The sequence below is a fragment of the Agelaius phoeniceus genome, chromosome W (assembly GCF_051311805.1).
Source record: "Agelaius phoeniceus isolate bAgePho1 chromosome W, bAgePho1.hap1, whole genome shotgun sequence".
In the NCBI taxonomy this organism is placed as follows: Eukaryota; Metazoa; Chordata; class Aves; order Passeriformes; family Icteridae; genus Agelaius; species Agelaius phoeniceus.
In genome coordinates this window covers 6,107,000-6,122,621 of record NC_135301.1, presented here as the reverse complement: position 1 = coordinate 6,122,621, position 15,622 = coordinate 6,107,000, and the positions used below count along the sequence as shown (strand labels likewise).

The 15,622-nt window shown below is 38.0% G+C and overlaps 1 protein-coding gene across 2 annotated transcripts in view; it reads right to left on the bottom strand.

The window, feature by feature from the left end:
• Positions 1-4,987: 4,987 nt before the first annotated feature.
• Positions 4,988-15,622, bottom strand: part of LOC129133654 (kinesin-like protein KIF2A) — a 165,197-nt gene continuing 154,562 nt past the window's right edge. The window contains exons 17-21 of one of the 2 annotated variants that reach the window (XM_054653280.1): positions 15,352-15,465; positions 14,091-14,241; positions 12,407-12,508; positions 9,113-9,248; positions 4,988-6,757 (exon numbers count right to left, since the gene is read on the bottom strand). In XM_054653280.1, the coding sequence (XP_054509255.1) occupies positions 6,672-6,757; positions 9,113-9,248; positions 12,407-12,508; positions 14,091-14,241; positions 15,352-15,465 (589 nt within the window). In that variant the 3' untranslated portion in view covers positions 4,988-6,671. The remainder of the gene's footprint in view (positions 6,758-9,112; positions 9,249-12,406; positions 12,509-14,090; positions 14,242-15,351; positions 15,466-15,622) is intronic. The other variant, XM_054653281.1, reaches the window with a different exon arrangement.

The window sequence follows — 15,622 nt, the reverse complement described above, 5'->3', positions numbered from 1 at the left end:
AAGTTATCTGTGTCTGTCTCTGACTAAACTGTCGCATCCACAAGCCATTGTTTTTTTATTTACCTGGCATTTTGTGTTATATTGTTCTGGTGTGAGTGTAGGTGCGTGGGGGGGTGTCCTAGGTTACAATATTAAGATATATTCTATTCCCATCCTCAAGAGCTGCTGAAACCAGGAGGGGCATTGTTTCTTCCTTATCTCCTGTTTATGGGCCCATCAATACCTTTCCACATGACTCAGAGATAACTCCCTCCAGGAGCCATTTCTGTTTAATGGACCCACCACATGACTCACAGAATGATAACAGCCCATTGTGAGATGCTCCGCCCATGGGGGAGGAGCTAAGCATCCCCACCTGGATATAATCTAGGATTTGGGACAGAACAGTCAGTCTTTTCCACTGGATTTCCAGAGGAGTGGTTGTCTTTTCCACTGGATCTTCAGAGGAAGACTACACCCTTTCTACAGGATCCCTGCTCAAACAGAACCACATCTGCCAGTCCAGGAGGACTGCAGCCACCAATCCAACTGGACTGCTACCAACACCCTGACAAACAGGGTGTCAGGTTTTATTCTGACTTTGTCAGTGGTTTTTCTTTTGTATTATTGCATGTATTTTGGTTTTCTTTTCCCTTTTCCTAATAAATTGTATTTCTGACTTGGAGTCTCTCACTGGTTTTGCTTTCAAACCAGAACAGGGGGCAAGGTCTGACGGTTCAATATCTAGCATTTATTCACCATTTTTTCCTGTGCTGTGTTGGCACTCTGTCAATAAACAGTTCGGGTTTTCTGCTTTCATCCACTAGTGTTAATCTCTCATTGGCAGAAAGGGATTGTTGGAACCTGATGCCTGAAAGATAGGCTGGAAATAAAACCTCAGAGACCAGTGTCTATAGAGCAGGTATTTGTTAATTGCAGCACTGGAGGTGAGGGGCATTTATCCTCCTAACTCACTCACCTTTGTCAAGTGCTCTGGTATATTTATAGAGTAAGCATTGTTTAGTGTTGCTATGTCACTATAACATCATCACATATGCACCAGGACTAATTTACATAGTATGATTTCATGGTTATTAGATAGTTCTTTTGCACTGCACTTGCGCCTCCCCAATTTGGGGGTCGTCGGGGATCTTTGATGAAGTCTTCCAAAGTCTTCTTTGTGGGAACCCAGGAAATTCCTCTGGTTGCCCTGGAGGATGCAAGACCCTGTCAGGGGATTTGGAGACCTTGGCACAGAGCCCAAGACCCCTGTGCCTTTGATTTAGCCCTTGGAAAAAACAATTACCAACCTTATATGAAGAATTACAAGCCATGAAAGTTTAAGTAGAATGATAGTGAATTTATCACAGGGTGAAAAATAGATTTTTGAGGTTTTTAGAATGGGGGTTCAGGGGGCAAGATGGAGGAATCTGGGCGTGTCCAGCCTTCCTCCTTCTTCTTGGCTTCCATCTTCTGCTGTGATGTTGGCACTTTCAGATTGGTTTAGAGTAGAAGCTCACTGTCTAACATAGATGATAGGTATGGGAAAGTAATTGCAAATATTGTACACGTGGTTTTTAGTATAAAAAGATAACACCGCCCCGGGGGCAGGCAGAGTGCCTCTGACTGTCTTGCTGAGCAGACCTCAGCAGGTCAGGAGAAAGAATTTTATAGATAAGATACAATAAACAACCTTGAGACCGAGAAATGAAGAGTTCTGGCTCCTTCTTCGACCGCCAGGCTGAGAAAAGAGACTTTCTAACATATCTCGGGGTCACTGACCACCTAGAGACCCCGAGACACTTCTTAGCATCTGAACTTTTCAACTTTGTCTTTGGAGCATGTGCAGTTATGGTGTTCCTTGGTCTGTCTTGTCTTAACTGGCCTAAATTCTTTATTTTGTGGCTAATTTGATGCCTTAAGTTTTAGCTTTCATATTTTTCAGATTCTGTGCTGCATTGGTGTGTAGTTCTGAGCTTCATATTAAGAAAGTTCTCTTCACAGGGTAGGTAGATGAAACAGTCCTTTTCCAGCTTGAGAACCAAGGACTATCAGAACTCAGTACATCCCTTCAGGTGTCCAGAGTTGCCAAGGACCCCGCTGGGGGGCTCGGAGACCTTGGCATGCTGCCCAGAACACCTGGGGATTTGATTTTGACTGTTGGAGCAAGTTGCCAACTTTGTACGAGGACATGAAAGTCACACAGGTTTGAATAGTGTAATAACAAAAGGATCACAGGGTGAAAATGTAGATTTTAGGATTTTTGGTATGGGGGTTATGGGGACAAGATGGAGGAATCTGGGCGTGTCTAGCCTTTCTCCTTCTTGTTCTCCATTTTCTGCAGTGATGTTGGCACTTTGGGATTGGTTTAGAGTAGAAGTGCACTGTCTAACATTGGTGATAGGTATTGGGAATTAAGTGTAAATATGATATACGTAGTTTGTAGTATAAAAGGACAACACTGCCTTGGGGGCGGTCAGAGTGCTCGTGGCTGCCCTGCAGAGCGGACCTCCACTGGGCAGAAAGAAAATTTTATAGATAAGAATTAATAAACAACCTCAAGACCGAAAAGTGAAGAGTCCAGACTCGTTCTCGTTGCACAAGCCTAAGCAGAGACATCCTACTCATCTTGGGGCAGCAATTATCAACAGCTACCCGAGAAAGGACAACCATTACAAGCTTCAGGTCTAAAAAGCATAAAAAATGGTGAACTGAAGAGAGCAAACAAGGAGGATGGGACTTCATAATCTGAAGCTGTAATTGGACAATTAACCCCAGTATGCAAATGGACCAAAACTTATAAAAGTGTGAAACCTTGTGACCGGTCATCCATCTTGTGACCATCTTGGGTCCATTTTGGGTGTAGCCCTGGCCAGGCTGTTGTACTGCCCAAGGTGTATAATTTTAAGGCCTTTTAATAAATACCTATTTTATTCTTTAGCTCATTCTAGTCTCTTTTCTAGGTCAGCCTCTCCAGGCATCAAATTGGCTTTACATTTCCCAATTTCTCATTAGTACTATACTTATCTACCTCTGAAATTATCCTCCTGGTGAGTTTTTTTTCTTTTTTCTATCTATTCAGCATTAAGCAACTAGTTAACCATATACTAGCCATTACATTGTATAAAAAGTTATTTATATCAGGTTATATAGGTATAAAAAAGTTATGATTCAGGTTATATAGGTATAAAAAGCTATGATTCGGGTTATATTGATATCAGTTTATATAGATATATTAAGTTATATTGATATTTTATAACTCAACCTATATAAGCACTTTGTAACTTTGACCTAAGTTATATAGGCATAAACCCCTTTTTTTTAGAGGAAACACTCATTCCAGAGCATTTTATCCTAAACTTGTCTATAAACTGAGACAGGATTGATGTTGCTATAGTTGAAATCTGTATTCTCTGATTATGGACTTAATCTCAGGATATTCCTGTGCAATACTCTACAGTGCAACCCATAAGTGTGGTCTGGGCAACAAAAATAGATTTGTAGTAATTCCATTTGTTTGGGATTTTTTTGATTGCTTTTAAGTATATTTAAATACTTTGTTGTTTTGTTTTTGGGGTTTTTTTTGGGGGGGGGGTGATTTTTGTCAACTGTAAATTCAGGAAGCTGAAAACTGCTTCACCCTTCAAGGCAACAAGGTGTTTTAGCATAGATCAAAGCTTTCAGTGAGTCTTAGAGCAACTCATGCCTGTGTCCTGACAAAAAGACTTACTGAAGTCTTAATACAGTTTGAATTATATATATTTGTTTTTAAGGACAAGACAGTGTTTTCCCCCAAGTTTGCATTAGCTCTGCATAGCAGCTGTCAAAAGAAAAATCCCCTTTGGTCTGTCTTATGATTCAGGAAAACAGTAACTGTTAACATCATGCAGGTATGAAGGCCCCATTCTATGTATTCACTACCATAAGTAAATTTTTATTGTGTAGTATATTTCTTTCTATCAGACCACAGTAAATGGAGAAGAGGCAAATTACCAAAAACTCCTCTAAGATATAATTGCATTTTATCCATGTCCAATGTCAATACTTTAAAAGTCATTAGAAAAATCATGTAGAGAAATGCACTTGAATTTGCAGGCATGCTGAGAGATTGTCTTGGAAAACTGAATTGCTCATTTATTTTATATTTTAATTATTCTAATGCTGCTTCACTGCATATAGAACCAATTTATGAGTGAATATAAGTAGTCACAGCAATATGCACAGACCAATAAAAAAGGAACAAGTGTTAGAGATCTGTGTCATGTATCTGAAATGTTTTTGTTTTAGAGGACAGAAATCAAGATAAGCTTGTCTGAGTCCTATTCAAGTAATTCCAACCCATCAAAGAAATGGGCTAGAAGAATTCAAGTGCTGTATTAGTTTTTTAAATCTCCATTCTCGCTGATTCAGTAACAGTGTAGATATGATCTTTAAAACAGGTTCTATTGCAAAGCCTGTCTCTTAAGATTCCATCCCCCCGCCCAGTTGATGCAATTTTAGCTCACATGTGCTACCTGACAGGAAATGTCATTTACAAGACTTAGTAAAAAGTTGCTGAAATCTGCCTCTGTCCTTCCTGTCCTCTTTGATACCCCTAAGAATCACATTCTGCATGTGGCTCTGGGCTTGCATGGATGAATAGTAGGGAAACAACTGTTTCTCATGTAGGATGTCTCAGTCTTCAGAGGCTTTTTAGAAAGTAAGATTTCACTAGAAAGCTGTTACCTTCTATTTCATTGGGGTTTTTTCTTTTAGTTGTGATGGAAGACATTCTTAAATGTTCAGAAAGATGTGTGGTGTTTCTTTTAAGGTCTGTTGTAAAACTTGTCAGGATAGTCTTCTGGGGAGCATGGTCCTATACAACAAATTTGTACAGAAGAGTTCTAGAAGTAAATATTCATTTCTGAAATCAGAGGCCTTTTGAAAAGTGTAACTCAGATGTGTTTACAAAATCAAACCCTTTCCAAAGTGTAAAAGAACTTTCACAGAAGTAAATTCTCATTTGTAGTTCATTTAACAGCTTAATTTATTAAACACAGTATGTAAAATCTACATTGTTGTTTCACTTTAAATGTTTACACACAGGAATATTTTTAACCACAAAGCAACAGGAGCTTCCCAAACCCTGCCTTTCTATGGGACGCACAAATATTAAATGCTACAAGAATTCCTGGCTCATTAAACTCTCTTTTCATTGCCTTCCCTTTATTTCCCTCCAAGCCTGGCACAAACTAACAGGCTTGAATTACAAAAGTAATTTTTAAACAGTTCCGAGGGAAAGTCTGTTGATATGAACTCCTGGGAATGGGGAGAACTCCTAGAGAGGTCTACAATTCTTCATTTGGCAAGAAGTTCTTACACAAAAGGTTCTTATTTTTTGCATACTGACTTGCAAAAATAATTTGAGTGCCACCACCTAAATAGTGCTGATACCCATGGTGCCATTTGTGAGATTTCAGGTACTTATTGGATTTCTATTAGTACTAGGTAGAGGTATTGTGAAAATACTCAAATGATGAAATTTCACCTCACTTTTCAGCTGCTGGCAATGTACAAAGAGAAAAATAGGCATTAACTACTTTTTTTTTTTTAAAGAATCAGAGCTACTTAAACTATTTGCAAACTACAGTTAATGTACATGTAAGCTCGTCATGCATCAAAAGCCAAATTTTAGCAATATGTGAAAGGTCAATATGTATTTCTTTAACTGGATCCCTGAATTTTGACATTTAGCCTATCCATATGCAGAGGTCAGATGGTACCTTTATTCTGACAGCATTATCACACCATATCACACACTGTATATCTATCTGTATTACTCTGAGATCCAACTCTACTCAGTACCTAAATATTACCCTTTGTTATACATCAACCAGTGTATTTTTTGTTTGATTTTGCCTGTTTTGTGTTTTCTTTTTTAATTACATGTTATAATTATACAACTATTCTTTATGGTATGCAAATAAACCTAAATTTCAGATTTTTTACAACCAGGATGGAATGTCCAGCTGTATGTTCACTCTAACAGCTCTTGCAGTTCCTGTTTGAAGGATATGGCACATGCTGGGAAATGCACTAGCCACCAAAAAAAGTCTCAAAACACATTAAAAATATATACACACTAAAAGCAATTTATAATGACAAATATGAATGTTGTTTATTAAGGATGTGCTTCAGAAAGAGGCTATTCAGGGTTAAGTAGCCTTCATCAAGGCACAGAATGGGAAGAAGTAAGCACAGCTGTCTGTAGAAGATATGTAAAACCACTAGTTAGGTACACATGGAGCAAAGACAATTTCAAACTGCAAAACTGGTCTTTATAACAAAACTGAACATAGTTAAATGGAAATACTGTGACTTTTCAATTGTCACAGTTCTACTTCATTACTAAAAACATGGCAAATATTTCCAAACATAAAATTTACAATTTGAATAAATGAAATACTTTAAACAAATTGCTTCACAGGTCTGAACCCTGCATGGTTGTACTGTTTGGTCTAGAAGCATTTTGTAGACATCATAGGAGCATTTCACATAAAACTTAAAATATAATTCAGATGAGTAATAAACAGGACATTTCTAACATTTTTACACTTTCAAGTAGTTGAGTTCTTCCAACCACTGGGTTTTGTAACAAATGTGTCTTACAGCAGTACAGGTTCATAGATTCCTTTAGCAGCAGAGGTCTCCTTTCAAAGGGCACGTGGTCTTTTTGGGTTGATCTGTTTACTGGCCTGTTCCTCCTCTTGCAGAGCTGCCCGGAAAGATTTCACTTTATCTTTAATGAAAAAGAGAGAATGAGTACTAATATGCCTGTGTTCAACACAGATCCTGAAACTAAGGCCTGATGCCCCACATACTGGCCCTAATGCAAAACAAAGAACACTCCTCCACAAAAATAGCTGAAGATACAAACTACAAGAGGATTGAGATAAGCTTAAATTTAATACTTACCATACAAACAAATTGTTTAACAACTTAGTCCCTTCTTAGATGCTACCCCTGTGTCCTGGTTTAGGGCAATTTTGGGAGAAAAAACCTCTAAAGGGGTTTCCTCTAGAAAAGCAAATTCAAGTGGCCCCTCTCCCAACTGGTTTGGGAAAAAGATTTCCTTGGAGAAAAGTGGAAAAAACTGTTTATTTAACAGGCAAAGCATTCACCAGCACAAAAAAACCCCTGAACAATATTAAACAATAAAACCTCTTGCTGCTCCGAAAGAGATGACAAACTCAGAAAGTCCCCTTTGTGGGCTGTAGCTTGGCTCACTCAGTCTCTTATCAGTCCCTCTGGCACTGGAAATACCACAGGCCAGGCCAGGCCCTGGTGGGCCACAGGTGTGAGCTGCCAGTGCTGTTCTGGGTGTTCAGTCCAGAGCAGGTTTAAACAGGTCCAAAGAAAAATAAAAACCTCAGTCCAGGGAACTTCTCTGCCTCAGCTAGCTAAAAACTAAAAGCAAAAGAGAGCTCTGTCCTGACGTCTGTTCATCCACAGACAACACAGGAGCAGGAATGTGGAGGAGTGAGTGCAGTTTTTCTTCTTCTCCCCCCTTCACTCTCAAAACCAATCTTAAAGGTGCAAAACTTATTTCTGGGCTAAACAGACAAATGGGGAGATGAGCATCATAAAGTCACCCCAGGACACCCTACCTCTTCTTAGGAAGAAATTCTTCCCTGTGAGGGTGGTGAGGCCAAGGCACAGGTTGACCAGAGAACCTGTGGCTGCCCCATCCCTGAAAGTGTTCAAGGCCAGGTTGGACAGGGCTTGGAGCAACCTGGTCTAGTGGAAGATGTCCCTGCCCATGGCAGGGAGGGGAATGAGAGGATCTTTAATGTCCCTTCCAACCTAAACCATTCTGTGATTCTATGATAACAACTCTTCTATGAATGTGAAAAGCATTTGTGATTAAATTTTGGAAGTAAACAGAAATGCATCAATCATTTTTTTCATCATAGCTAGCATAAGAATAGGAGAAACCCTAGAAAATAAGTATGTCATCCTTTTCTATTTATATTCCTCCTCCACTCCTGTTCCACAGTAATATGCCCAAGAATGGGAAGAAGGAAACAAAACTGACAGCATAAAAAAGTCAGTCCCAAAGTGACAGGACTAAAAGCTGAAATATTCAGTGACCATTATGTTCCATGAGCATAACAGAAAAGTTACTGGGAGAAAGAAGCTTTAACAGATCTTCCCTCCTGTAAAGCTATATATGTTATATCATGCTATTTGTAAAGATGCAAGGATCTTTTAGATATCCTTTATCTCCAGTATCTTGTTTCAAAAGCAGTATCTAATAAGTTATGGAAGAACAGGGAGTCACCTAAACTGTTTTTTTACTGCTGTTGTCTCCAATTGTCTTTCCCTGAAGAGGAAGCCATCATCCATAAGAAACAAAGGAATGTACATCAAATTCTTTGCTAAAGTATACTGTTATGAATACACGCATAAAAACAAGCAGGCCACATCTGATTTGCTTGATGTATTCTAATTTACACCAGATACTCAGACTGAGTAAAATGTAAGATTTTATCTTATAAAGAGTTTTCTAACACAGATTTAAAAAATCCAAACTAAACCAGTATAGCATGTCTGCTGGAATGCAGATACATAAACTAAAATGAAAAATTAATCTCCATGAGGTACCAAGCTGACATGCTAAATTTAAAAGACAAAGAGTCAATTTTGGTAACTAAACATTATCTGCAGTTGGTTTTTCAACAAAGAGAGGCTGACGAAATTTTGACAGAAAGGCTGCTAAGGAAAAAAGTAGGCTAAAAACCATGCTACTCGGAACTCAACATTACTCTTAAGCACAGACTGAAAATCAGCAGCAGGTTTTGGGTTTTTTTTCCTTTATTCTTTTGGAACAAAGGAAAAGAAAAAAACAACTCAAAGTTGCAGGATCAAGTTTATACTTCCTGAAGGTAAAGCAGACTCTTCCATTAAACTAGGATGGATTGAATACAGATGTGAACTTGTTCTTAAATAAATGTTCCTTTCTCAGAACATTACAGGACAGCATGAGGTGAAAAAAGACCCCAAAACATAACCACACTCTTTTTATCCCCTTATTATTACTGCAAGTGTCCATGGCATATGAAAATGCACACAAAATTGATTAAAAGCAATCTACCTCTAAGTTCGGTCAGAATATCAATTTTTTGCTCTAGAATTGCTTCAAGTTGGGTTGCATAAGAATCCACATCATAGTCTACTTCTTCTGTCATCTCAAGAAGAGCTTTTTCATGTTCCAGCCATCTAATAGATTCCTAGGTAAAAGTTAAAAAACCTCAACTAAATACATTAACAAAGTTTCAATGCAAGTTTCAAGACAATTCATGAGCTGAATTATTCCTTTTCTCAAGATGATCACACTTTTACTGTCTAGTCACCTCACTATAATGTTTAAATCCTAAAATGAATCCTTATTCCTAATTTAGCAAAATTGTATGTTTTCTACATAGTTTCTTAACTCCAATGGTCATAACAGCAACAGACAAATCCCAGCTACCCCAGTTCTCTTCAAATTCAGAAAATTAGGTGGTTGTAAAACTAAGAAATTAAGAACTTTATTTCATGGATATGTGCTCTTAGGTAGGTATCAAACTTTGAAGCCAGATTTCATTTTTAAGTATGGGCTGGTTGCCACTGACAATAATCATAATCATTGTTGTGTCATTGCGGTCAAGGAGCCAAAATAATTCTGTCCATACTCAAAACCAGTTTTGCCAGAAACTGTATAAAAGAAGAGCTAACTCTCCGGACAGATAAGAGTACTGTAAAAGATGGTTAAAGCAGATCTATGCAAAGCTGTGATTAGACGAACTGATGTCCTTGGAAATGCTTTGATTAAAAATAAAGTAAGCAGATGACAGTTCTATGCATGCTGAGCCTGAAATACTGAAATTAAGTCTCCCTCTGTGCTCAGTAGTTCAAGTAATATTGAAAGCATAGTCCAAACACCATAAAAGTTTTGTTGGCTTTCAGGACAGATGGAGCTCTCACACTGGGATAGGATTTACGCCATCTAACGTAAACTTAGATATCCAAGAAACAAAGGAAGATCAAGACGTCCAGAGTACAGTTAATTCAGTTAATCTACTTTAGAGATTTTTTTGTTAGGATGGGATGTTTTGTACCCCAAAATCAACAGCTTCCAGGTAAAATCAGACAGAAGACAACTTCTGCATGTTACAGCTTGTATATTTTATATTCGTGCAACCCATCTTCACCCATGGCATAAACTAACAAGTAATGCTGCAAATGAAAGTCACTTGAGACTCAGACACATTTCCTTCTAATGACTGCTGTGAGGAGCAGTAATCTCCAGCATAAGGCCAGATGGACACACAGAGGCAGTAACATCTTAACCTAATTCAGTTTGTCTCTCCAGAAGTTGCAAGTATTAGGACACAGCTATGGCATATGGCATGACTTTCATACTTCTGCATGCTTTACTTCAGGGTTAATGTTTCAAAATAACTAAATATCTACATCTGTTGTAAAATGTGTTATTTAGCATCATTACTGTATTACATGAACACATATCAATATTCCACTGAGTTACATACCTAAATTGAGATGTGTTTTATTGGTTTGGCACGGCCTGGTTTTTGGCAGCAGGGGGGGCCACAAAGATGTCTCCTGTGAGGAGTTGCTGGAAGCTTCCACCATGTCCAGCAGAGCCAATGTCTGATGGCTCTGAAGATGGACATGCTGCTGGCCAAAACTGGGCCAATGAGAGGGATTGTTAATGCCTCTGCGATGACATATTTAAGAAGAAAATCAAAACAAAGTCACGGGGTTTTACTTCTAGTCAGAGAAGAGGAGGAGGTGAGAATATGTGAAAGAAAACAAAATGGTGACACCAAGGTGGGTGGAGAAGGAGGGGAAAGAGGCACTCCAGGCGCCAGAGTCGAGATTCCTCTGCAGGCCATGGTGAAGACCATGGTGAAGCAGGTTGTGCCCCTGCAGCCCATGAGGATCCACGGGGCATGCAGAGATCCACTCACAGCCCTGGGCAGGAGGTGCCCATGCCAGAGAGGGTGGATGACTGGAGAAGGCTGTGATCCAGTGGAAAATCCGGTGGAGAGAGGGGGCCCCTGCTTCCAGGCTGGAGCAGCCTGTCCTTGGAGGACTGCACCCCATGGAAAGAGAGACCCACGTGGCAGCAGTTTTAGGAGGACTGTGTGCCTGTGGAGAGGAGTTCACATTGCAGCAGGTGCAGTATGGCTGCTGTTCATGAGAGTGGACCCACACCAGAGAAGTTCATGGAGAACTGTCTCCTGTGGGAGGGACCCCACAGTCTCTCAGGAGAAGGACTCCTCTCCCAGAGCAGCGGAAGAAAATCTTGGTGATGAACTGACCAAAACCCCAATACCCTGTCTCCCTGTGATGTTGGTGGGAAGGAAGGAGGGAATGGGGGGAAAACGGCGTTTTAAGGGCTAATTTTACTTCTCATATTCCTCCTCTGAATCTGTTAGTAATAAAATTCACTTTGCAACTTAAGTTGAGCCTGGTTTGCCCTTGAAATATTTCTCCCAGTCCTTATCTCACTCATTAACTGTTTGTTAATTTTTTCCCCTCCTCTGCCCAGCTGTGGCAGGAGAGGGTGAGCAAGCGACTCTCGTGGGTGCCTGGCATTGGGCCAGTCTCAAACCATGACGTGTGTATTCCCTCTAGGTTTAATGTTTTACTATTTTCTTGTAGCAGATGCTCCAAATGGACAGCCTGACTAAAGATTCTAAGGTTATGAACCAAAACAACTCACATTTCCTTCTGAAAACTAGCAACTCATACATATTAGAATTTATTTTGCAACTATAAAAGGTTCTGTGGTGCTGATCAGCATTACACTATGTGGTCAGTATTCCTTTCAATGACCCTGACTAGTATCAAATGAAAACTTTATGTATCTGCAAAAAGGAAGAAAACAGGCACTTAGAAATATATTTGTTTCTTCTGGATCTCAGTATCTCAGAGAAACATGTCACAGAAGGATATTTAAAGAAAATACTACGAGGGAGTATTGCTGTATTTTAGAGGGAGATGACCACACAGAAATGGTGCTGATAGGGACATTACTATATAGACACATTAGTATTAATTGCCAGCTTTGGCATTGGAATACTGGAGTAGACTAGACAGTGAAATTGAAAATTTTGAGACCAATCTGAGTAAGCACCCTACAACTAGAAAGAAACAGTTACTAATGCTGGAAAAGGACTAACGCAAAATATATAGTAAATAGCTGAAATAGTAAAAAAGAAAATAGCAACTTTTCTTGCAATAAAGACAGTCTGTTTAGGAAATCTCTGAAAGCAGCAGAATGACCAGATGATATCCTACATCTTCAAGAGTATGCACTTTTATTGGCAAAACCGGAATTCTAGTATTAGGATAAAACAAGGTAGGGTCCATCTTTTACCTGGAAGACAGCCCTGTGGTCTTCTACTACTTGCTCTTCCATTTCCACCATTTGTGACACAGCTTCATGGAAAGTAAACAACTGTGGAGAAACTTCCTCTTCCTAAAAACAATAGTTAAGCCTGTTAGACTCAAAAGAACTGTGGCTACACAAAATATATTGAATATAATCATAGATCATGAAAAGAAATGTGCATAAAGCAGAACCTGTCAAAAATAAAACTTAATACTTTCTAACAAGAAAATATCCAGAAATGAGTGGACAGAGCAATAAATTTAAACTGTTCAAAGAGTTAAATTTAATTCATATTCATAAAAAATTTCCAGCCACTAATCCTAATGGATACTGGAAAACAGAATATTCCCCATGAAAAAAAACCCAGGTTAAAATAGTGGGAGGAGGAATTAATAAGGGAAGAATGTTAATTTCTAGTAGGTTTTAATAAGAAAACTTGCTTTCTGTCAGGAATTTTTGTTGTGCCAATTTTCAAAAAAGAGAACAGCAATTACATTCAATGCATTTCAAGAAAACAAAATTAAATTAACCCTTTGGAAAAAAAGTGTAATAAACGTAAAGTAAAAAAATAAAATATGTTGTGATTAATACATTAGAAAAATGCACAACTCAGATTTACAAACTGCGACAAACAAGAGTTCTTTAAACATAAATAGTTAATCACAATAAAAGGGGAAAGCACTAGGTAGGCTGCAATTAATGTTTTAGCAAAACAGTATGGTTCCTTCTACCATGCTTTTAAAATCTTTTTAAAAACACATTGAAAAGCGTGATTGAATTCCACATGAACAAGGAAAAAGTATGATATGAAAGGATATCTGGCTGTAAGTACTGTTCGGTGGGAAGCTCTAGGAATCACTAGCATGTTCTTATAAAATGAAGTCCAGGAAGAAGAGACAGCTATTAAAATGAGATATACAGCCAACACCATATAGAGGTGCTTGAAAAGGCAGAGAGTCTGGACAAAATAATTTAGGGTAGTAAGGATTTTTCTTCTGTACCTTTCATCAGCATTTTCACAAACCAACTTGAACATTTAAGGAACCAGGACTAGAGCTGATAATCAGTAGTGAGGGAAAAAAAATGCCCTTTATAAGGTGCCTCTCAATCCCAGCTCTCCATTCATGCAGCCCAAGGAGACATCCTGGGAACATGATGTGGCTTTCTCTCAAACATCGCTCTGGGGCTTCACTCCATGAAAATCGGGATGTTGGGAAGAGGAATGATGGGTAGCCAGATTTCTAAACACGGAGAAAGACAAACTCGCTCGAAACAGGGTTCCATGCAGGAAAAATAATGGTCAAACCACAGGAGTGTTAAATAAAATGGATGCATTTCCCAGGCTACTTCTAACTATCTAATATGAGATAAAACTATACTGGAAAAATGCACACTAAAAATGTGAGAGCCTAGAACAGACCCTGCCTAGATATTACAAGTCATAATCAGCAAGGAAGATAAGGAAAAGTAAAACATTCTTCTCTCACCATTCAGGAAACTTTTTTTTTTGTGTATATGGGAATGAACATAATAGCATAAAGTGAAAAGGTGAAAAGGCATGCTGTATCTACTAAATGATATTGCTAACAGACTATAAATGCACATTACTCTGGATTTGTTTTGCCGCTGTATTATCACCGCTTTCCATGCAATGCTGTAAACCACTCACATTTTGTTTCCAAAGCAGTTTGAGATCATCTCTCTGAGGAGAACTCCCCACATCCCACTGTGTCTCTAAGTCATCAATCTGATTGGGAGCATGGTGTATAATAGGTGAGATATCTCCTGCAACACTAGGATCAACCATCAACTCCTTCACCCTACATTCAGAAAATATTTAAATTGTAAATTAGTAACTTCCTGTTCAAAAGAGTCACAACCAAAAATAAAGCTCATTTATGCACAATTTATTTCATTTAATAAGGATGCTGATTTTAGCTTCACAAATTTAATGTACTTTCAGTGACAAAAAGATGTTAGTTCAACTCCTAAAAAGCACAGACTTTCAACTATTTGCAGGTGGATTGCAGTCCATCTTCTCACAAGAGGCATTTTGATTGAAATCTTAGTACTTATTAACTGTTAAGAGGGCAAAAATGTCCAGACCCTCAATATTAACTCCTCAATAAGGAATAATATTTGAAAGAAAAGTTCATTCAGCATCTTAAACTTGACCATTGTTTTTTATCTGTGCACACAATTGTTCTTTAAAAATATTAGTCAATCAGTACCCTACTAGATGTTATAAGCAAATCCACCAAGAATTTTGAAGAAAATAATAACTTGCAGCCAACTATCTCAGAGAATGAATAGATCCTTTTATTAAAATAATTTAAAAGGTGAAAATATATTATTAAAATGTAAGGTTCTTGCAGCATGAAAATAGTTTAAAGATGATAATGATTCTATCAAAAAAAGGCCCATTTAAAAGAACGCTTATGAAATAGACATCAAATTCTGCAAGTATAGCAAGTTTTAGAACAAATTCTTAATTTTTAAGAGGAATTTCTTTTTGAAGTAGCACATATTTAGTACAATGGAAACTATATTTCATTCATCTTTTCAATGATTAAAAGTTTTTAAAATATATATGTATTAAAATGGTTTTCTTTTTAAATTATTTATATTCAAATTACCCTAAACACAGACTGATCAGATTTGGTCTGCTAATGTATGAAGGAGACATAATTTCTTTTTTTTTTTTTTTAATGTATGAAGGAAACTAGCAAGCCTGGATACAGAATGTGGTCTTGTGAACAAAATAATGGAAAGATGATTGCAGATCATGCAGAACCATCACCTGACAAACAAAATAAAAACAAAGTATGTGTGACTCAAGGAAAGGGGACTAATGAAAGGTTTGTCTGTAAAATTGCATTGCCAAAAAGAAAATTAAAAAATAAACATTCTGTATATAGAATGAAGCAGACCTGGTGATTGAAGGAGAAAAGTCATCATACTCATAGGAAGGAGAGAGATCAGAGCGACTGCCACTACCCTGTGAGAAGGGAATGTCTGAAGGACTAATTCCAAATTCCTTTACTCTGCAGCCACAAAATACAGCAGCAAATTAAAAGAAAATTATCTCAAACACAGTTAAAATAACTGTTTTGCATTCTTTAATAGTTTAACAATAAAATTATTTTTACAATAAAAAAGAAGACTGTTGACATATTTAAATCTTCTGCAAATGGTTACGGA